At 28.8% G+C, this 23,305-nt stretch overlaps 3 protein-coding genes and 1 pseudogene across 8 annotated transcripts; 1 reads left to right on the forward strand and 3 right to left on the reverse strand.

Annotated features, from left to right (window-relative positions):
- Nucleotides 1–258: 258 nt before the first annotated feature.
- On the reverse strand, nucleotides 259–1,677 carry LOC113867977 (annotated as a pseudogene).
- Nucleotides 1,678–4,776: 3,099 nt separating this feature from the next.
- On the reverse strand, nucleotides 4,777–6,838 carry LOC113867405 (UDP-glycosyltransferase 74G1-like). Its single transcript, XM_027502710.1, has 2 exons — nucleotides 6,061–6,838; nucleotides 4,777–5,606 (listed from the first exon to the last, which is right to left on the reverse strand). The coding sequence occupies exons 1-2, from the start codon at nucleotides 6,697–6,699 to the stop codon at nucleotides 4,884–4,886; spliced, it is 1,362 nt and encodes a 453-aa protein (XP_027358511.1). The 5' UTR covers nucleotides 6,700–6,838; the 3' UTR covers nucleotides 4,777–4,883.
- Nucleotides 6,839–10,601: 3,763 nt separating this feature from the next.
- LOC113867688 (transmembrane emp24 domain-containing protein p24delta9-like) lies at nucleotides 10,602–13,569 on the forward strand. Its single transcript, XM_027503117.1, has 4 exons — nucleotides 10,602–10,998; nucleotides 11,355–11,567; nucleotides 12,285–12,361; nucleotides 13,121–13,569. Exons 1-4 carry the CDS (start codon nucleotides 10,792–10,794, stop codon nucleotides 13,263–13,265), a joined length of 642 nt encoding a protein of 213 aa, XP_027358918.1. The 5' UTR covers nucleotides 10,602–10,791; the 3' UTR covers nucleotides 13,266–13,569.
- Nucleotides 13,570–15,667: 2,098 nt separating this feature from the next.
- On the reverse strand, nucleotides 15,668–20,868 carry LOC113867143 (uncharacterized protein At5g39570). 6 transcript variants are annotated; one of them, XM_027502214.1, is made up of 4 exons: nucleotides 19,850–20,868; nucleotides 19,756–19,798; nucleotides 19,489–19,716; nucleotides 15,693–15,942 (listed from the first exon to the last, which is right to left on the reverse strand). In XM_027502214.1, the coding sequence occupies exons 1-4, from the start codon at nucleotides 20,785–20,787 to the stop codon at nucleotides 15,859–15,861; spliced, it is 1,293 nt and encodes a 430-aa protein (XP_027358015.1). In that variant the 5' UTR covers nucleotides 20,788–20,868; the 3' UTR covers nucleotides 15,693–15,858. The 6 variants fall into 6 exon arrangements, with proteins under 6 accessions (XP_027358010.1, XP_027358015.1, XP_027358012.1 ...); XM_027502211.1 differs by having other exon boundaries at nucleotides 19,489–20,134; nucleotides 20,186–20,868; XM_027502212.1 differs by having other exon boundaries at nucleotides 19,489–19,798.
- Nucleotides 20,869–23,305: the final 2,437 nt, after the last annotated feature.

A 23,305-nucleotide genomic window follows, 5' to 3' on the forward strand; every position in this document is an offset into this window, starting at 1 on the left:
TTCACATGTAAATTGTTGTTCTCGCCTCAATGTTCAATGAAACAAAATAAAAATTTATATATAATAAATTACAACCAACCATTCATATTCTTAAAAATATAAAAGTAAGAATGATTTGTCTGATTAAGAACAATTTATAATTGAGAGCATGAACTCAAAAATTCTAAAATATTTTTGTGAGAACTTCCACCTTCACTAACAGCCTTTACCGCCAAAGTCTTCCATCTAATGGCATTGCTCTTCATCTCTTTGCCTTCTTCACTGTCCATTATTTTCCCTATACAATGCTTTAGTGCTTCTCGTCTAATAATCTTTTTCTCATCAATCGGAGCTCTAATTCCCATTTTCCAAACATCTACCATAAGTTTTGCATTTGTGCTTTGATCTGACCAATAGGGTATTGCAATTGTTGGGACTCCTAAGCACAAAGTTTCCAATGTGGAGTTCCAACCACAATGTGTTATAAAGCATCCTATAGCTTCATGAGCCAAAACTTCTAGCTGAGAGCACCATGTCACTACCAAACCCTTCTCTGACTTCCTTTCAAAATCTTTAGGAAGCTTAATCTCTTCGGAGGTTCTGACCACCCATAAGAAGTAACTTGAACATTCTCTCAAACCACAAGCTAGTTCCTCCATTTGCTCCTCACCAAAGGTAGCTATACTCCCAAAGGATACATAAACAACAGACCCTTTTGGCTTATCGTCTAACCATTCTACGCATTCTTCACTCTTGAATTCTGCAACCCCATAATCTTGATCATCTTCATATCGCTTATCTAAGAACATCGATGGTATGTTTGGTCCTATGGTCCTAAATTTTGGCCAAATCTTCGTGATCCAATCTACAATCTAAAAGCAATTTCTAGTTACAAAACATTACTTGCTAAATAATGGAAATAAAAAATATAAATGAACTACTATATATTATTTATTGATCACATAACAATTTCACATATAAAATGCACTTAATTAAACGCATCCATGTATAACAAATAATGTGCATTTTAATCAGAATCTATTTAATTACCTCTTTATCTAGCTCGTAGAATGTATTGCATAGGAGCCAATCAGCTTTGTCAATATTTGAGAACTGATCCACAAGATAATCAAGCATAGATGGATCTTCTGCCCATGAAAAGAAGAAAGAGGGCATGTCCTCAAGTTGAAGTATGGGCAACATAGGAAGGGAAATCTCATGTTCTGTGAGGGGAACTGGTAGCTTTCCCAAGTGAACATGATAGTATATACTATTGACAGTCATATTTTGAGTGAGATAAACAGCACCAATTATTCCATATCTCTTGGCAATATCTAGTGCCCAAGGGAAAAATGAATCATAAACAACACAATCAACATTGTCATTTGATTTACCAAGTTTCTCAATAAGCTCACCAAAAGTTTTTGGCCCAACTTGCCCAAAACGATCTATGTATGCCTTTGGGCTCTCAGCCGATGTGGGCCCATCTTTGTCAAACCCATCAGAAATGGTTTCAAGTGCAATGGAATGAGGCACTTTTTGCAAGTTCTTGCAATAGAAACGAGTGGTAACTAGTGTTATTTTCACCCCTTGATGTTCCAATAGCTTGGAGAATTGAAGAATGGGATTGATGTGACCTTGAGCTGGAAATGCTAACACCAAACAATGTGCTCTGCTAGTTATGCTTTTCTTCTCCATTTGTGTGAAGACAGCGGTGAGAGTGTGATGAGTGGAGAGGAAAAGGGGTTGATTTATAAGGACAAAATCAAAGCCAATAATATAAAATTTCTCTGTTGCATTTAATGTCAACCAAACATGGCATTGGCCCACCAATTAAAAGTGTGACAATAATAAACAATTTTAATTGGTCAGTAAGATTATGTCTTGATAGATAAGATGCATTAAAAGGTGATGCTCAATAATTGGGATAATGTTTCGTTAATAACAAGATCAAACAACAAAATGTTTTTTTTATTATTATTTTAGAGTTTACTTTTTAGATTTGTGTATATTAATTAATAAATAAAATAAAAGTGATAAAGATAATTGTATATAATAATATTTTTTCATTAATCTCCTAGAAATTATTTTAACTATTTTATAACTAATTCATGAATTTATTTATTATTAATATTTGTTTCTTTAATTTAATGAGAGATCTTGCCTTTTTGTTATCCTTTGTAAGTGAAGTTTCCTTTTCCTTATTTAGATCACTTATAATTAGTTCTGTGGTCCATCAAAACATATTAAGAAGACGTGAAGTACTCTTCAAATGAAGCATTGTCATGTATCCTCAGTACATTTTTTAGCCATTTTAGTTTAGACCAAAAGTAGAATTCTAAGTTAGTTTTATAATTTGGAAGTTCTGGTAACTTTGTGCCTAAGAAATTTTCATATTTCGTAAAAGGAAAAGGCTTACTTGAGCGCAAACAGACAAATTCTATAAATTAAGCCATACCAAAAAAATAAAAAAAATAAACTATGTATAAATTAAGATTATATTTGTTTTCTATTTTTAAATTTTTTAAAATAAAAACTATGATTATTAACAGAAGTTTTTATTTTTATTTTTCTTAAAAATAATTTTTTTAAATTATTTTAAAATATAATTTTTAAAAATTATTTTAAAATATAATTTTTAAAAATTATTTTAAAATATAATTTTTAAAAATTAAAAATAAAAACAGAAACAAATAAGCTCCAAGTTATCTTTCTATTGTTCAAATTTTTTTTATCCTACATGTATTTTATAGTTTTATGTTTCGTTTAATTTTGATTTTTATAAAGTTTGTTCTTTTAAAAAAATCATACTTTTTTTATTTACTCTCTCATTTTAAATTTATCTAGATAAGTCTCTGAAAATAATTTTTCTATTATTTAAAATTAACTTACTTTCATTCATTTCATCCTTACTTTAGCCGTAAAATGAACGGTAAATAAAGAGATAATTTTTTATTTTAATGTTAGATAATTTTTAAGATAATAAAAAATGAAAATATTTAGAAAAATAAATATAAAAAAATTATATTAAAAGATTTATCGTTTCATCAAATAATAATATTATTATAAAAAAATTTATATCATTTATTTCTATTCTGTTTTTTATTCATTCAGACAAATGAAAAAAAATAATTTTTTATTTTTATTTTTAATTATCTTATTTTTACACAATTTCCTGTTCTATGCCTTTTTATTAATTCCATCCCATCATTTGAATTATAGATATAAATGACAAGAGAGGGAAAAAAATTACATTAGAAATATCAAGAAATTTAATAAACAAGATAGATATGATGTGGTAAAATAAATAAAAAATACTATACAAATATAAGAATATCATTCTTATCCACACAGAATATGTAATGACCCACAAGACACACAGAGACAACAATGTCACAACAATTAATGGTTAGTGGTTAGCAGTGACACTAGGATTCATTGTTATAGATGACCGCCCCTCCTACCCCCTAACTTTTTTATTTAATATTTTATATTTTATTTTAGTTCTTTTATATAAATTGTTATTAATTATTTTAATTTTAAATACACATTTACAATTTTTTTCATTAAAAAATATTTTGAACATACATAAAATTTATTGCACTATAATGGTTATTAAATAACATATTGAATACACTATAATTTGGAATGAATAATTATATAGTACATAAAAGTTATCAAATAAAATATTAATTAACTTTTACTATTATTTTAAAACAACATGAATTTTTATCAGTTATTATAATTTTAAATATATTTACATTTTTTATCAAATTAAACTGACAATCTATCTATCTATACATAAAATTCATGACCCTATAGAATTAATATAATATTAAATAATTTATTGATTACACAATAAATAGAAAATGGATTATTGTATGATAAATCTAAATTGATAAATAAATAATTATTATATTTAAATTTTTAAGAACAAGTAAAATATTTCAAAAATAAACAAATTGTAAATTATCATCGATTATTATAATTTTAAATATGTATTTTCGACGAAGGAACTAGTATTGTTATACAATTACACGAGTCAAATGGCAGTGTCCATCCCAATGATCACAGGAAAATTATTCTCTGTCTTGTGCAATTCAGCCTTCTTATATTATATTATATTATATTATATCAAAATTTTATAATTTATAAAAAATTATTGTATATATAATACCATCACGTGAGTAGCTGGACCACCACAGAAAAACTTTTCCTCTGAATTATTGACATCAACAAGAACAAGCCTCAGCTATTGGGTACCCAAAATAGTGTTTCAATTTTTATGATTGATTTTGAATTTTTAACGTATTTTGATTCTGGGTATTTTTTATATTTCTGTGGTTCAAATTAGAACAAAGTGCTTATTATGAAACTTAAAAAAATATTATATATTCTCTTTAAATTGACAATTGTAGTTTATTTAATATTTTGAAAATTAAAAATATTATATTTTTATTTAATATTTAAGAAGGAGAATGAAAAATGGGCTCTTATCAGTAATTTTCCTCTGTATTAAACACAAAATTTCATTGTTGATGCAATTCGATAGGCCACACCAACACCACCACAGCATTGTTATGAAGCATTATAATTGCCATTCTCTTTCACTCATTTTATCACACTCATGTCGACTCATACGATTTATGGATATGTATATTGGAAAATAATGACATTGATATTTTAAACGATAAATATATATATATATATATATATATATATATATATATATATATATATATATATATATATACCCAAAGAAGGCAATACGAAAGATAATAATAAAAAAATATTATAGAGGAATTGACAATCTTTATTTTATATTATTTTCTGATAAAGGACATTCTTAATTATAATAATCCACCCAGGTTCATGAAAGTAAATTGAAATTGAAATTGAGAGCATCAAGTATGTGAAGGGAACAAGTTACTCAAAAATTCTATAATATTTTTGTAAGAACTTCCACCTTCACTAACAGCTTTTGCAGCCAAAGTCTTCCATTGAATTGCATTGCTCTTCATCTCTTTGCCTCTTTCACTCTCCATTATTTCCCTTATACAACGCTTTAGTGCTTCACCTCGTACAATTTTGTTTTCATCCATTGGAGCTCTGATTCCCATTTTCCAAACATCTACCATAAGCTTTGCATTTGTGTTTTGATCTGACCAAAATGGTATTCCAATTGTTGGGACTCCTAAGCACAAAGTTTCTAATGTTGAATTCCAACCACAATGTGTTACAAAGCATCCTATTGCTTCATGGGCTAAAACTTTTAGCTGAGAGCACCATGTCACCACCAAACCCTTCTCTGATTTCTTTTCAAAATCTTTGGGAAGCTTAATCTCTTCAGAGGCTCTAACTACCCATAAGAAGTGATTTGAACACTCTCTCAAAGCATAAGCTAGTTCCTTCATTTGCTCTTCTCCAAAGTAAGCTATACTCCCAAAGGATACATAAACAACAGACCCTTTTGGCTTATCGTCTAACCATTCTATGCATTCTTCACTCTTGAATTCTGCAACCCCATAATCTTGATCATCTTCATATCGCTTATCCAAGAACTTCAATGGTATGTTTGGTCCTATGGTCCTAAATTTTGGCCAAATCTTCGTGATCCAATCTACAATCTAAAACCAATTTCTAGTTACAAAACATTACTTGCTAAATTGGAATTTTTTAAGAGTATAAATTATAAATTATGTGTGAAAAACAAATCATGAATATGCACTATGCATGAGGACTTAAATTAAAAGCTTAAAAGATAATTTTTTTTAAAAAAAATATTCACACAATGAGTTTATTATCACTTTAAAATATATTTTCCATAAAATATTTTTTACTAGTTTATTAAACTAATAATAAAAAACTTAATAAAAAGTGATTATAAATATTTTAGAATGATAATAGACACTCCCTAGTTATATTATTAAAAAAGAAGTTGGGTTCTTTACATCAAAAGTCAATCTTTTACTAATGGCACAATACTTAATTGATATAAAAACGTCATACTAAAAGGGTATGTAAATTAAATGCTCAAATGTTGATTATTTTAATATGTAATCAACTTCTTCTTCTTCTTACCTCTATATCCAGCTCATAGAATGTATTGCATAGGATCCAATCAGCTTTGTGGATATTGGAGAACTGATCCACTACGAAATTAAGCAAAGTTGGATCTTCTACATAGGTAAAGAAGAAAGAAGGCATGTCCTCATGATGAAGTTTGGGCAACATAGGAAGGGAAATCTCATGTTGTGTGAGAGGTGCTTTAAGCTCTCCCAAGTGAAGATGATAGTATATATTATTGACAGCCATATTTTGAGTGAGATAAGCAGTTGCAACTATCCCAAATTTCTTGGCAACATCTACTGCCCAAGGAAAGAATGAATCATAAATAACACAATCAACATGGTTCCCTAATGCACCAAGTTTCTCAAGAAGATCCCCAAAACTCTTTGGCCCAACTTGCCAAAATTTATCTAAATAGACCTTAGAGCTTCCAGCTTCGTTAGGCCCATTTTCATCATACCCATCAGAAATCGTTTCAAGTGCAATTGAAGGAGGCACTTTTTGCAAGTTCTTGAGGTAGAAAAGAGTGGTAACCAAGGTTATTCTCACCCCTTGATGTTGCAATAGCTTGGAGAATTGAAGCATGGGATTGATGTGACCTTGACCTGGATATGCCAACACCAAAAAGTGCCCTCTATTTTTCTCCTCCATTTTTTTTCTTGATGAAGCTCTACTGGTAAATGGTGTGTATGGTAGAGAAGAAAGGGTTAATTTATTTAAAGATTATAGCCAATAGTGGACAATATGTGGACGTGTACTTCTAAGGCCTAGGGACGAAGAGTTTGAATTGGAATTGTGTACAAACATTGGATTCTTTATAAACTCTCTTTTTCTCTATTTTTGTTTCTAAATAATTACTCTATACGTATCAATTAAAAAACTATATAATTTTTTAAAGAAATTCGCATGATTCAAGTGTTTTTTTTTTTTCAATTATTTATGATGGATCATATTTGTTGTCACATATATTCCCTATTTGATTGAGAAAAACTTTTAATAGTTAGAGTATGTCATTAATAGCTAAAATAAAAATATAACATGACTTCAAAGTTCTTTTAATATCAATCATTCAAATACAACTGAATCATATAAATATATATATATATAAAGGAATGATTCATCTTTTATATAAAAATCTTAATGTCAGTCTATGCTATGTTCAATCAGCTTTGTTGCGTCAGCTTTTGAATTATTTGGGTAAAATGATCTCAGATCTCGTAGATGCTTCCCTTCAAAATATTTAGTTATTATAAATTCAATTCGCTTAAATGATAAAAAAAAAAATTGCATTTTTCCTTTGTTGTTTTTATTTTTTTAGAATCAGACTCTCATAAAAAATAATATTTTTGCTATTTTTTTTCTCCTTGACCTTCTAAATATCAGAAGATAATTATCTAATTTCTTATTTTAGGATCAAATAAAAAATTATAATGTTTATGATAATTAAAAGTGCACCATACTTTGAGTGTATTAGGTAAGACATTTCAACCTTACGCAGCTGAAAAGTGACTTGGTTTACTAAAAAAACTAAAGACAAATAAAAAATTATAAATTTTGGAAAACCAAAAACTCCATACTTATTCAAAATGGTTGAGAGTTCTTAACTTTTTATTTTCAAATATTACTTTTAAAATATAACACGTTTAATTAAAATAAAGTTAAATTAAATTTTTACTTAATTTTAAAAAAATCTATATCTTTTAAAAAGTAGATTGATTTTCTTATTTTTGATTATACAAAAACATATCTATTTTTCCTTGAAAAAATATGACAATTATTATTTTTGTTATGAGGATTACTTACTATTATCGTTACTTAATAAACATTATTGTCACTACTATTATTTTTATTACAATTATTATATTAATTATTATTGTTATAATAATAATAATAATAATTAATGTTGTTATATTTGTGATTAATATTGTCCGTGCTACCACCACATGTATTATGATAATGATGATTATGATTATTATTAATTAATAAATTGATTAAATATATAGATATATGTATATAATATTTAAGATTTAATGTCAAAATTTTATAAAAATTATAAAATTAATTAAAAATTTATATTTTAAATATTTTAAAACTTAAAATTGACAACCATATTTTTGTAATTTTAAAATAAAAAATATAAAAAAGCCACACAAAAAATGATAAATGATATATCTTTTATATATAGATATATATGAAATTAGAAATGACTGATTGAACATTTGGACTACCATGTCCTTCCACTCTGTGTGGACTACACTCACAAATGTTGAATGGGTCCTTTCTAAGTTTTATTTGATTGCCTTGTTCGTTCAAGATCTACAATATTACACGCCTCTTTTATATGACAACAAATTTAAATACTAAATTATTAAATTTTAAAAAATATATGAAAACATATATTTATGATGCTTTTTAGTGCAGATATTATCAAAATTCATCAATAATATTTTGTAGTATTTTATAAATTTTTATTATTTCAAACAAAAATTAATGACATTCTTTTATTTATTTTTTTAAATGTCAATAGCAAACTTTTATATTATTTTTTTTCTAGTTCTGAGCCTTTGTATTTAGTGATTTTTGAGTTTTTGTATTTTCTTAAATTTTTAAAATATCATATTTTAGTAAAATATGATATTTTAAAAATTAAATATAAAAATTGAATATCAATCAACATGTAACGCTAAATAAAATAAATATCAATCAATTGTCATTAAAATGAAATAAAGTTAATTATTATTTTTAAGTTTAAAATTGAATACATTATTCATATTTCATATTTTAATTTATACTTTTTTATTATCAATAAAATGATATTATATCAAATAGTTTCAAAATTTATATTCTTATTTGACATTTGTTTGTAATATATATATATTATTTAGTCTTAAAAATACAGGAGAGATCAAATCAACTTTTGAGAGAGGAAGCACGAAATAGCCATCAAATTGCTTATATAAGTTATAAATGAGAAGTTTTATTAAAGTATTGAAATAATAATAATAATAATAATTATTATTATTATTATTATTATTATTATTATTGTTGTTATTATTATTATTATTGTTATTATTATTATTATTATTTTAAGTAACATTTATATTTTGTTTGGTCTATGAAAGTAACTATAATGAAAGAAGAGAAAAAGAATACACTAAAAGTATAAAAAAAAAAGAGTAAATTTCTTTGGAGATGTAATGAGTTATATACTTTGATTTTATTTTTAATAAAACATTAATGCTTAAAAAAAAGTGGTAAGAAATTTTTTTAAAATGTGTCACTCCATTTCTTCAATTTCATTTTTTACACTGCCATTAAACAAACAAAATATTAGGAAAATAAGTTTGCTCATTAAACACCAATATTTTAGTCAAATAAATTTATAAATTAGTTAAATAAATTATGAATTAATTAAATGACATGTTAAATATACTCTAACGTGATATATATTTTATTTATCCAATGGCACAATAGTTATTAAGAAGTTAAGATTCAAAGTACGAATCATATTTATATTATGGGATTAATAATATAATATTTAAAATTATTCAAAAGAAATAATGTAATTTTGTGTCAATAATACGAATCATATTATTTAATAATTCGTTATTTTCCGTTTATTATATTTTTTTAGAAAATAAATCTACTAGTAAAAAAAAGAAACTGTCTAATGAAAAGGAAATAAATAAATACCTTATCTGTGAAATGTGAGTAGATGAATTATATTATACTTCAAAGAATTCTCAATGCTAAAACTTTTACCTTTTCAATCAATGGAAAATTCAATTAAAATATTTTTAATTAATTATTATAAAAATTAAAAAAATTTGTTGATATAACAATTTATGATTAAATAATAGTGTATCTATTATATATTTTAATTGATTAGTGTGAATTTCATTATAATATATTGACACTACAAATTTGTTTAAGTATAAATTTTTATATCAACAAAAATCAATATTTTTGTGGCAATTAATTTAAAAGTCATTAATATTATGCATTTTCATTAATTAATAATATAACACCTTTTAAGTACATCAAAATTAAAATTTTTAATATTTAATGATAGAAGGTTAATTTTTAAATAAATATTCTTAGAGGTTTTAATTATAAGTTGATCTCAAGAATTTGTTTATACTCTAAAAGTATTAACTTTGAGTGTAATATGTATATATATATATATATATATATATATATATATATATATATATATATATTAAATTTTATCAATTCATTGGTTTAAATAAGAGAATAAGTTTATGTCAATCATGTATATTAATTTTTAAATATATCGAATGTTTATATATATAATTTTATAATAGATATTTTTATATTAAATATATATTAGATGTTAAATAAATTTTTGTAATTATACTTTTTAAAATTTGAAAATAATTATATTTTTTATAAAAATATTAAAATTATATTTTTAAAATAATCATTTTTGTAAAATATTAAAAAATATAAATAAAAATAAAATAAGTGAATAGAATAAACTGTTTAAATAATAAACATCAGAAATAAATGAGGATATAATTTAATTTTATGCTATCATCGAAAGGCGTAGTAGTTTTTTTACCGTAAGAAAACGAAAATCCCAGTCGTTCCCATTGGATCTCTCCGTTCTGCGTTCACTGTGCCTCTTCTCCATTGCCGCTTTGGTTCCTCTTCTCCGTTCTCATTCAAACCCTGTCCCTCAGATCCCAATTTGCCCCAATTTGAGAACACGCCATTAACAAAATGTCCAATTCGGTTCTTCTCATTGCACTTTTCTCCCTCGCATTGATGTGTGGCCTCGCCAATTCTATGAGATTCGAGTTACCGTTGACTCACACCAAGTGCATATCAGACGACATCAAGACCAATGCCATGACTGTGGGAAAGTACAGTGTCGTTAATCCCAACGAAGGTTACCCACTTCCTGATTCCCACAAGATCATTGTCAAGGTAACTTTGTGATTCGATCGCCAAACCCTTGTTTTGATTTGTGCCTAATTTGTTTTTTATTATTATTTCTTTTTCTATGAATTAATTATCTTCAGAAAGTGAAAATGCACTTCGTGATGTCTAAGGTTAGAAGTGGATGGAAACCAACATGGAAAAAAAATTGAATTTTTATCCAAAAAAAGGAAAAAAAAAAATATTGAATCTCAAATGGGAGGACAGTTGTACACTGTTTCTTAGTCGTTAATGATTTGTTTTGAGTTCTAAGCTTTCTGAATTTCGAACGCTGTATAATTGTTGGGATAATGGAATCCTGTGGTTTGTCTCTGTAAGATTAACTTTGTGAAATGTTTTGCAAGGTGACTTCTCCTCATGGAAACAGTTATCACTATGGGGATCATGTGGATTCTGGTAATTTCGCATTTACCGCAGCTGAGGCTGGTGATTACTCAGCTTGTTTTTGGATACCAGATGGCAAGGGTGCCCCTTCAACTGTGACCATAGACTTTGAATGGAAAACTGGGGTTGCCGCTAAAGACTGGTCTAAGGTTGCCAAGAAAGGGCAGATTGAAGTAAGTAGTATTGTTTGTTATGTTCCTTGACTTGGCATTTGAATGTATATGGTCGGTAACAAGAAAGGGAAGACAGTACAACTGCAGAATTATTAACTAACAATGCTATGATGCTGTCGTCCCATTCTATCTGGAATACAGTGACATAGAGTATCCTTGTCTTGGTTTTATTGGCTACTTGTTGAAGATGTTGAGAATATGAATATAGGGAGATAATATCATGATTTTCTTGGTTTCCCTTATTGCTCTTGAACTCATTTACAGTTTAAATATTTTATTCAGCCGTTTTTCTGTTATGAAATGCACAAGATGTTTGTTTAAAACGACTCAGTAAATAGAGCTTTCTGAAAATTTAGTTCAGATTGTATTTGTAGAGAAAATTAAGAACTGCTGTAAACTGTCTGAGAAAGGATGTACCAGTAACCCAGATTTGGTTTTACACTGCTGTATTCCCACTTTTACCTTAGCTGACCCATTCTTTATGTTTGTCCGAGTATCTTTCTTGCATAAGATGTCCAATCTCACTAGTACAAAACATTTGTTATATCGTTGTTCTTTCATGTCTGTCATCTTTTTAATTCCCTGTTTAATACCTAAAAGATTTTATGTGAATATACACAAACTAGTGAGTCAATTCTAAGTACTATCCTAATTTCTTTCATCGTTGTATGTTATAGGGAATTTTTTTAATGTGTTGTTTCTTTCCCCATTATCTAGGTAATGGAATTTGAGTTGAAGAAGCTGTATGACACTGTCTCATCCATCCATGATGAGATGTTTTATCTTCGTGAAAGGTATAAATGTTATGACTTCTGCCAACAAGTCTTATTATGTTGTTATGTAATTCATGTAGTGCACAATGGTTTGATGGACATGATGTTTTGTTGAGTTCATTTAAAATTCTTTTATATGGAAGATAAATGGAATATGTTGTTGGCTCAGAAGATAGATATTGGGATCTTTTGCTGGAAGGGATATCTCTTGGTACGGCTGTGTGTGTATATTCCTCCTAAGTTTTCCATATGCATGCAGAAATAAATGTTTGACTACTGTGATGCCTTGCATCAGCTTTTGCTATTCTCTTTGTGTTTGACATCCAAGAGTCTATTACTCAATGTTGTCTCTCTCCTTGAGATAGAGGTAGGGATGAAATCCCTGGCTCTGCATAGCAAACCCTCAGACCTAATTAATTAAAAAAAATGATAGAGAATTTATGAGTTTAATACTTCCTCCTCTTACCATGTCCTCTTTTCTAATCATTTAACGAGTTGGAATGGATGAAAATTTTGCTCTCTTTTATTCCAAACATACGTGTTTCCCCTGTAAATGAATTTCTTTACATAAACGTTATTCTGTGTGGTTTATGAGAGTGATATGCCAAGGATGAGGCAGATAGTTATACTTGTTGATGACAGGCTTTATTTTATTTTTTAAGTTTGTAAGGTTTGGCTTTGGCTCCACATGGTGATGCATTCAACATAAATTTTTTGTATCCATTTTAATGGAGTTTTTCCCTGAATTTTGATGACCTTTTATCCATGTGGCTGATGTAGGGAGGAAGAGATGCAAGAACTTAACAAAGCAACCAACTCAAAGATGTTTACCTTCAGTTTCCTTTCCATTGTGGTTTGCTTGTCTGTGGCTGGTTTGCAACTATGGCATTTGAAGACATTCTTTGAGAGGAAGAAGCTCCTCTAAATTCTTCCACTAAAATTATTTTCATTTTTGTTTCTGTATTTTTTTATTTTCTGTTTGCCTGGCTGATCCTTGTGTATCCAAATGTATGATTAGTTCATATTTCTCTTAATTTATGATAATTACAAATTGTTGCTGAATACGTTACATTGAATTGCTAGATCTTAGAAACAATATCCCAAGGCACTTTGATTTGTTATCTGAACGTTTGAGTTATTCTTTTCAGTTCAGAATGAGCACTGAATGTTATTACTTTATGATTTAACATTGAATTAGTGATAAAGGGAATTTGAAAAAAAAAATTGTTTTATCTTGTATCTAGCACCTAAAATCAAATTTTCTGACTGAATTTCGATTAGCTTCTAGTTTATAGAAAATTTTCAATTGTAAACCCAAACTAATAAAAATTTATGAGCCCTGTTATGTATAATTGCTTCTAGAAAAGTTAAATGAAAATATTCTCAAAATTTTAAGTATAAAATAATTTAATTTTAAACAAAAATTATTTTTTAACTTGTACAAGAAATGTGTTTCGTTATACTTTTTTTTTTAATAAATACTTTTTGAAAAGTGACAATGATCTTTTGCTATATATATATATATATATATATATATATATATATATATATATATATATATATAAAATAAAATATTAATTAAAAAATGTGATTAAAAATAATGAATGGTGAAAGATGAAACTGCACATCTGGCCGTCATTTTATAGTGCACTTAATGTAAAGTATATTTAGATTCACATTTAAATAATGATATATTTTTATTATTTTGGTGTGACTAATTATAATATTTGCTTTTGAATTTATATTTACAGGTTTTTTCAATGTGTTATCATTTACACACGAAAAACTTCAAGTTTACTTTTCATGAAAGATTTCAAAGAGTTTATTCTCCTCTTAAATTTTATTTTGTTTTTGAACAAATAAAATTTCTTGGAGAAAATCAACGGCAACTAATCATTTATCAAAGGAAAAAAGACATAATTTTTCTTAAATAATTCATGCTCATGATATTAGTGCCATTGCTAAGATCTACCAAAATACTTGAAGAAAAGAAACGTTGTTAATTTTTAATCTTTGATGTATTGCCAAATAAAATCTATAGATATTGCTAATTAATTTCAGTCACTTTTCACGTAATAATCTTATGCAGATTAAGAGAATGTTGAGACGGAAGCAATATGCAGGTCGTAGAGTTTATGTAAATGTTCATAATAAAATCTGTTTACTAACAAAATAATACACTTTTTTTTTTTAATTCTGAAACTATTTTAATTATGTTGTACCTCTTATCTATGCTTTGAAACTTAAAAAATAATTACTTTTTTTTTCAACAAAAAACGAAGAAATACCAAAGGCAGGCTTCCCATGTATCCCTTTCTAATTGATTGGCCCATTATTATGATGAGGTTGTGTGCAAGTTTACTGTTTTTATGTAGCGGAGCTTATCAATGATTCAAACTCTTGATTTAAAGAACATGTTACTGGAGCAACCTTATCTATGAATTGATTTAGTGCTTTTGGTTGATATAACTAAGCCTTATTATTTTCCTAGGTATTAGTTTTCTTTTACTGTTTGCATGTCATCTGTTAAGCCACTATGCTTTTCTGGTAGTGTGCGATCAAAATATCCAGTTTCTTAACATATAGCTATTGTTTTTAGACTAAATTCCCATCATTGTACCCATGACATTGTTATCATTTTGCCATTCTGCGTATCTCCTAAAGAGTAAATTTGACCTTTACACTTCTTATTTTGCATGACTTGTTTTCATTTCCTTTAGATTTTGTTAAATTGATTTGAAACAATTAACGTCGAAAAAATATTGAAGAAATAATTAGTGCTAGAAAATTTAATTTATATTTAGAAACGACATTTTAAAAGTACATCAAGTAAAATCACCTTGAGTAAATATAAGTATACCTTTTTAAAAATTGATAATTCCTAAACTTGAAATCATATTGTGTTCAAAAGAAAACAAAATATTTAACTACTAAAACCATTTTTCCTATCACAATTAATTTTAACAATTCACAATCCATCATCTTACGAAGCATAAAAAGTTAGAAGTTAGGTTTATGAATGACAACCCCGAACTTAAATGCTTAGATGACAACACTCGTCTTTATAACACCTTTTTGGAACGAACATTGGTGTTCTAATATGGTTTTCATTTAGGAACTTATGCATATTATATGAAGATTTAAATCTTCCTTTGAAACTTCACAGCGGTAATTAGGAAGCATATGACAGTATACAGCTAAACGCATTCAAACTTAAAAATGTGTTTAAACTTAACGTTTACATAAACATAAATTCACGTAGTTTAACACTACTAGTTATAGTATTTATGTTGAGTCTATGCATGCAAAATTTTTAAACACATTTAATAAGAGAAATAATTTAACACACCAACTCATACATGACGAACATTATTATAACTCCAAAGCCAAAACGATCACATATATAGTTTAGACCAACAGTTCTTAAAGCTCAAGACATGAGAGTAATGCGTCAACCCTTTATTTAGTAGATAACTATGGGATGACTTTAATTCACACAGCAACCACTGCCATTTTGATTACTCATCATCATAACTCTTGCGATAGTGATGCTTGTGGTGATGCTTCTTCCTTCCCTCATCATCTTCAGAGCCTTCATCTCCCTGTCATGGCAGGAAAACACCATAAAATGAATACAAGTTTCAATAGCAAGAACTTTACATAGCATGCAAATCTACTTTTGGCAACTACGGGTTAACATTTCACATTCTGCTTACAAAGCATATTAAATGCACATTATTGGAATGTTGGGATATGGGCAGCACTGTATGTCGATTGCAACACTTGGGAAAGAATCCTATCACACACATGATAGGCCATGTTGAAATTGCGTCTATAGCTATTTATAAATATTAGATAGGTCCCACTTATTGTTTACCAGAACAGAGACGTACCAATTTTATAGAAAAATGCTAGCAATGCACCATTTCAAATACAATATTTATCATTGGTTTAAATTTATTAGAAATCATAAAAATCATGCAGGTCTTGCTTCTGATTTAATTTTTTTCACTTGTCCGTACTTCTAAAAAATTTCAACTAATAAGTGAGTGTATTAGAAAAAGTGTATCATTGGCACTGTTCAATTTTATATGGCCTTGTCATGCTAAATTTTAATATGAGAAGATCTATTCCCCTTACAGTTACAAGGATAAGAGAATTTCAGAAATCCAGATAATATTTGCGGAGTTTCCAGCATAATCTATTCATTCGGGAGTTTAACATGAGATACTAGATCTTCAACAATAAATTTAATGAATTTACTCATTTACGCCAAAAGGCATTTTTATCGGGTCCATCTAATTCTAAAGTATGGATGCAGTGCACACAAGTCACAACAAGAAGACTTACACATGCATAAACCTTCCACCATTAAATGTAATGAGTAATGACTAATGACTAATGACTCATGGTAACAAAAACACTAAGATTAAGTTTAGATGGAGAATTTTAAAATTTAAAAAAATATGAAATCAATAATGAAGTATGCTTAAAATGAGGATCAAATATGAGAGGATTTATAAATGATAAATAAAAAATTTAAGCACTTAAAAATCTTTTGAAATTCTCTCTATTTAGTATAGAAATTATTTAGTTAAAATTCTTCAGTATTTTAAAAATACTTTACCTTACTATCTAAATTCATGCAATGTAGTAATTTTGAATTACTCTATCTAAACACAACCTAAAGATCCAAATGGTAAAATGCATATATTGCTTTTGAAAACTATTAAATGTTTTCAAGGTACATAGGATTTTAGGTTGTGTTTGGATAGGGTATTTCAAAATTACTACAATTCATGTCTTTGGATAGTAAGAAAAGTAGTTTTAAAATACTACAAAAATATAACTAGATAATTTTTATGTCAAATAGAAGGAATTTCAAATGACTTGATTTTAGAAAAAAATTTAAAGATCTCTCTATTTTGCTTAACTTTTTGTATTTATCATTCATAACTCTTCTCATACTTAACTCTCACTCTAAGCATCTTTTATTATTACTTTCATATTTTCTAGAATTTTAAAATTCTCCATCCAAACAAACCCAAGGGTATCAAGAAACCATAGTTCATAATAACACAGGGAACCACCAAGTCAAACTATTTTAAAGAGGGACATTTTGTAACAGAAATGTATTTCACCAAACAGAGGAAAGCCCACTCAAGAAACTACATAGAGAACTAGAGGTGTTAGTCAAATGATCACAATATAGGTGCAGTAATATCTATGGTCTACAAAGACCATGCACCACCTAAGAGTTAATACAGTAAACAGAAGTACAAAACATTAAATTCAATCCTCCTCTTTGTCATATCATCAAGTGAGGTTGAAAGCATGTCCAAGAAAAGTGAAGAAAAAAACCTGTTATGTAGGATTTAAGCACAAAAGTTATCTAATTGCTTCCATCAGAATTTTTTTTTAAATTTGATAATAAAGACTAAAACCCAAGACATAGAGAATCACCTAAAGTGATCAAGTAAGAAGTGTTACGAGTGAAATGTTCAGTAAGTCAGTACAAGATTCAGAGTCTAGGTTATGTTTGGATTGGAGATTGGTGGTAATTGGTAAGTGATGGAATAGTAATGAGTTCCAAAACTATACATTTGTTCCTATAGTCCAATTTAAAGAACTCTCTTATTCTCCTTAGCTTGTGTCACTGCCTTTTTTCCACTCATGGTTGCCGCATGCCCGCATCCTTCCGTTTTGCCTGATCCTTAATGCCAAATATAATCACATCTCCATTTATCTTACCCATTAGCAAATGTGGATTATGCATTGTTAGTTACCTAATTGTACCAAACACTTAAACTTGGCAGAGGTTATGTTGTATGAGTAATCCATATTTTCTGTCAGGAAGAGGTTTGTCAGGGCTTCTTCTCCAATGCCCACTACCTCCACTCATTTTCTGCTTTCTGTATTTTCATGATCATTTTTTTTCGGTTGGATAAATTTACTTTTGATAGTCTTGATTTTGTTCATTCCATGTGGGATTTAGTTAATGGTAGACAAGATTTATTAAAGGTTGGATACTTGATTGGCTGCATAACAAGTAGCAACACATTTAACACTTTAAATAATATTAAAAATTTAACAAAGACATATGACTATTTTTGTATCCAACGATGGAATTCTACAAAATAAGTAGTTTTATTTTTTGGCTAAAAACAACTTAAAAGTTTAATCTACTTAAATGAGAGCAATACAGGAACCAAAAAACATCATACATTCCATCCCACTAGAACTTCCAAACAAAGAAATGGAAACCTTCCTCTATTCCATTCCATTCCACTAGAACTTCCAACTGGATATGGGAACTTTATTCCATATTATCCCATTTCATTGCATTCCATCTCACATCTCATTCCATTCCACCCACTTTAAAACACTTTCCTACATGATATGAATTGAAAATAGTTACATATGTAGAAAATTTGCATCATCTCCAGTTAATGTCGGATGGTGACAACAAAAGTTGTTCTTGTCAAAATTCTTAAAATTGATTAATAGGAGACAAACCAAAAGACAAACAACATATTGTACCCCATTTCCAATTTCATTCACGAAACTAGAATATGTAAACTGGAATTAAAAATAGAAGATTAACTAAAATTTGTTGAGGTTGTGATGATGCTGAGAATGTCAGACTATTTTTATGAAAATGACTATAACATGAAACTGATATTTGACAAAGTTTTCAGGTCAGCCTTGGCATCCCTGATTCTTCAATCCACACTTCACTAGAAAATAAGTTCAAATAGCTTCATGATCTTTTAAAACTTGGTAACAAGGATCTAACTCTAAGTATATAGAAGTGCATCAAAGTAACCTACTCAATCATATGAAGTACAAGAAACAGCGCAGCTAAAACCTACCAAAGGTATTTGAACTGTAAACAATGAAGCAAACAAAGCTTAGGCATGGCTAAATCCATGAAACTAATAATGTACTTGTCAATTATCCTATACTAAAAATCATAAGACATAAGGAAACCATTTTAAGATTACACTGCAGTACTATACCTATTAGTTCAAGCAATTACGGTATTACACTATACTAATAAATCAAAAACTGAACTATACACACAGTTTAAATCAGAGTGAGGAACATTATTTGCAATGACTTCAAGAAATTGAGGAAATATTACTCACATATTGCTTACGTCCATAGCCCTCATCATCATCACCACGCCTTTCAGAGCGTCCATAACCATACTCAACCCCTTCTTCCTGGCTCCTTCCATAGCTTGGTTTCTCCTCATACTCACTCCTTCCTCCATAGCCATATCCACTACCCTGTTCCTCCCCATAGCCGCTAGTCTTCCTGCCACCATACCCGGATCCATATTCAGATTCTTGCTTCCTTCCACCACCATAACCAGATCCATATTCAGATTCCTGTTTCCTACCACCATAGCCGGATCCATATTCAGACTCCTGCTTCCTTCCACCATACCCGGATCCATATTCTGACCCGTATTCAGATTCCTGCTTACTACCACCATACCCGGACCCATATTCAGATTCCTGCTTTCTACCACCGTACCCGGATCCATATTCGGATTCCTGCTTCCGGCCACCATACCCGGATCCATATTCCGATTCCTGCTTTCTACCACCGTACCCGGATCCATATTCGGATTCCTCCTTCCTGCCACCATACCCGGACCCATATTCTGATTCCTGCTTTCTGTCACCATACCCGGATCCATATTCGGATTCCTCCTTCCTGCCACCATACCCGGACCCATATTCTGATTCCTGCTTTCTGCCACCATACCCGGACCCATATTCTGACCCGTATTCAGATTCCTGCTTTCTCCCACCATACCCAGATCCATATTCAGATTCCTGCTTCTGACCACCATACCCGGACCCGTATTCTGATTCCTGCTTCCTACCATACCCGGACCCGTATTCAGATTCTTGCTTTCTACCACCATACCCGGACCCATATTCGGATTCCTGCTTCTGACTCCCATACCCGGACCCGTATTCGGATTCCTGCTTCCTACCTCCATACCCGGACCCATATTCCGATTCCTGCGTCCTACCATACCCGGACCCGTATCCAGACTCCTGCGATTGACCACCATACCCAGAGCCAAAATCTGAACCGGGTCGATTATACCCGGATCCACCAGCAGGGTTGAATCCAGCAGGTGCAGGCCTAGGCTTAGGGCGAGAATAACTGCCATACTCAGTGGCGAGAGCTTCATCAGCATAGGCAGAGGGTTCGGAGTAAGAAGAGTATTGGGGACGATCGTAATCGAAAGCTTCATCGGAGGAAGAGGATCCAATTGGGTAACATGTTTCATCGGAGGGAGGAATGGGTCGACCGTAGGTGAGAGTGATGTCGTATCCGCCACCGTAGGGTGTCGGATCGTACTCGTCGAAGTCGTCGACGCTGTCGTCGCCACCGCCACCACCACCTCTTGAAAACCACGTCATTGTTGATGCAATCTACGAGCTTCTCTCTCTCTCTCTGGTTTTGGGATCGCTGTAATGGAAACGATTCTGGATCTTCAGTGCGTTTTATGTGTCCGAAAAAGTGGACGATGATGTTTCGGTTAAACGACGTTGTGTGGATCCGTCGTTTGCTCTCGATTTTTAGTTTTGTGGACCCCACGACCCTGATTGTAACAGTTTAAATGATTTTGTTTTAACAGTCCATTTAAGGGATGTGTAATAATGCACAATAAAAAATTTACATTTAATTTTATTAATGTAATTTATTCGATAACATTTTATAATATTTATACTTTTATATGTCAGACATATTATTTTTTTAATTGTAATTATTAAAAGTGATTTTAGTCATTTTAAAAATAATATTTTTATTAAGAATATTTATAATATATTATTATTAAATATTTAAATTTAATCATAAAGATTAAAATTATAAAATCATAATTTAAATAAAAAAATTTCACAGTTTAAGAGACAGAAGAATTGAAAAGAAAGAAAATAATTAATGTGATGTAATTAAATAAATAAGTTAAATAAATATCAATGATGGAAGAATATTGATAAATAAAATTATTTTTTATTACAAAATAAAATTTGTTTCAATAAACACTGAATGTCGTTGAAATAATTTTGATAAAAATATTTATCCTTTTGAAAATGCTTTGTTATTTTGGAATTTAAATTGGTATTGAGTAATGTTGAAGGAGTTGGTCAAAAGTCAAAAGATACGTGGCGTAGTACTAATAAGAGAGAAAAAGCATTTTCAAATGTTGAAGACACATATTTATAAATGAGGGAAAATGTCCATGTTTAAGAGAAATGTTATTAGTATATTTTTAACTTCGTTTTTCTGTAAGAGTTAGTGTAAAATTTATACATTGTCAATTGATTAAAATATATTATGAATATAATAATTAATAATTGTGTAACAGCAAAAATAATAATATATTTAAATTAAATCATTTGTATATTGTTTTGTGGAGTATGCTGAAGGTTCCATTCACATTAATTGTGGATCGCAGTGGAGTGAAAGAAGTGTGGAACTATCAGACACTGTGAATGTGATCCATTCACATCATCATTAATATTTTGATTATACTCAATTGATTGTTTTTCGATTATTGTTTTTCTGTTCATGGATTTGTTTATTTTTATTTTTACACCTTTATTTAAAAAAATTATAAAATTATGTTCCTAAAATATTCTTCATATGATAAAAGAATTACCTTTCTCACATAATATAATGTTGATTATTAGAATAATCACTTTTTCATGTGAACACAATCATCTCTTCATTTACAACTCATCACTGATTCAATAATATTCGAGTTATGGTATTCTGGATAGTATTTGTTGATATGTTTTGATTATTGATTTTTTCAGTTTTTAAAATGGATAGAGAAAATTTTTTAAAAAAAATGAAAAGAGTGATTTTGTAAGTTAATGAAGGGCAAATTTACGATAAATAAATAAAATGTCAAGAGTGGTGTAAAAAGTAAAAAAGGAATAAAAAAATAAGAGTTGAATTATATTTTATTTTTAAATATAGAAAATTGTTTTTTTTTTTTAAGCAAACATACTCTAATTCTTAAAAAAATAAAAAAAATTTAAGTAAAATGTAGGAGTTATTTTTAACCTAACCCCTTTGGGTCGATCTGGCCCAAACACTATCCAGGGTAATTGGGCCAGCCAACTAACCACTTGGGCTCATGATTATTTCTATAAATTTCTCAATTGGCCCAAGAGATGTGTGGTGAGGAGGGTTTATTGTTGCAAGAATAGTGTTAATTTCTTCTGTTGTAATTATTAAATAAAAATAAAAATAAAAATAAAAATATTAATATTTTTAAGATAATACACATATATAGTTTTTTATTTTATATATTAGTAGAAGAATTATTATTGAGAGTATATAAAAAGATATAACAAAACTTTTGTTGCAAAGTTTGCCTTGAGAGAGAGATTGGGAAGCTGTATTTTGCTTCTTATCATAAATTTAGCATGACAGCTTTTTATCATGAATTCAGCAAAGTAACTTATGCATGATTATGAATCAATTTAATACTAAAACGATTCCTTTAGATAACATAATAATATTTAGACAAGAGAAAAATGCAGAATATTAATTTAACTTGTAGATTGAATTAACAAATAATACTAAAAACATTTAAGAAATTACACTTCAAATTTTGTTTATATTCAAATTAAATTCAAACACAAGGCATGGGTTATGTATTATTAATTCTTTCAATCATGTGTATAAATCACACAACTTCATTTTATTTAATAAGAAATTATTTTTTAAATTAATATTATTCATCACACAGTCTTTTTTAAGTTTTTTTTTTTTCAAAAACAAAAATTTAATAAAAAAAACGTTGCCTGGGAATAAATACTAAAAAACATGCAGTTGGGTACGCAACGAATCTTCGAACACAACACAGTGTTAGAGAGAATGAATATATATATAAAAGAAGGAAGGGTTGTTGAAAATGAGAGT

The sequence above is a fragment of the Abrus precatorius genome, unplaced genomic scaffold (genome assembly GCF_003935025.1).
Source record: "Abrus precatorius isolate BTA unplaced genomic scaffold, Abrus_2018 Scaffold5, whole genome shotgun sequence".
NCBI lineage: Eukaryota > Viridiplantae > Streptophyta > Magnoliopsida > Fabales > Fabaceae > Abrus > Abrus precatorius.

Excerpts from the sequence above, each read along its gene's own strand:
- LOC113867405 (XM_027502710.1), bottom strand. The coding sequence starts at position 6,699 with ATGGAGGAGAAAAATAGAGGGCACTTTTTGGTGTTGGCATATCCAGGT. Across the intron at positions 5,607-6,060 it reads TCTATGAGCTGGATATAGAG|ATTGTAGATTGGATCACGAA; the intron begins GTAAGAAGAAGA and ends AATTGGTTTTAG.
- LOC113867143 (XM_027502209.1), bottom strand. The coding sequence starts at position 20,787 with ATGACGTGGTTTTCAAGAGGTGGTGGTGGCGGTGGCGACGACAGCGTC. Across the intron at positions 15,943-19,488 it reads GCTATGGACGTAAGCAATAT|GGAGATGAAGGCTCTGAAGA; the intron begins GTGAGTAATATT and ends CTGCCATGACAG.
- LOC113867688 (XM_027503117.1), top strand. The coding sequence starts at position 10,792 with ATGTCCAATTCGGTTCTTCTCATTGCACTTTTCTCCCTCGCATTGATG. Across the intron at positions 11,568-12,284 it reads CCAAGAAAGGGCAGATTGAA|GTAATGGAATTTGAGTTGAA; the intron begins GTAAGTAGTATT and ends CCCATTATCTAG. Across the intron at positions 12,362-13,120 it reads ATGTTTTATCTTCGTGAAAG|GGAGGAAGAGATGCAAGAAC; the intron begins GTATAAATGTTA and ends TGGCTGATGTAG.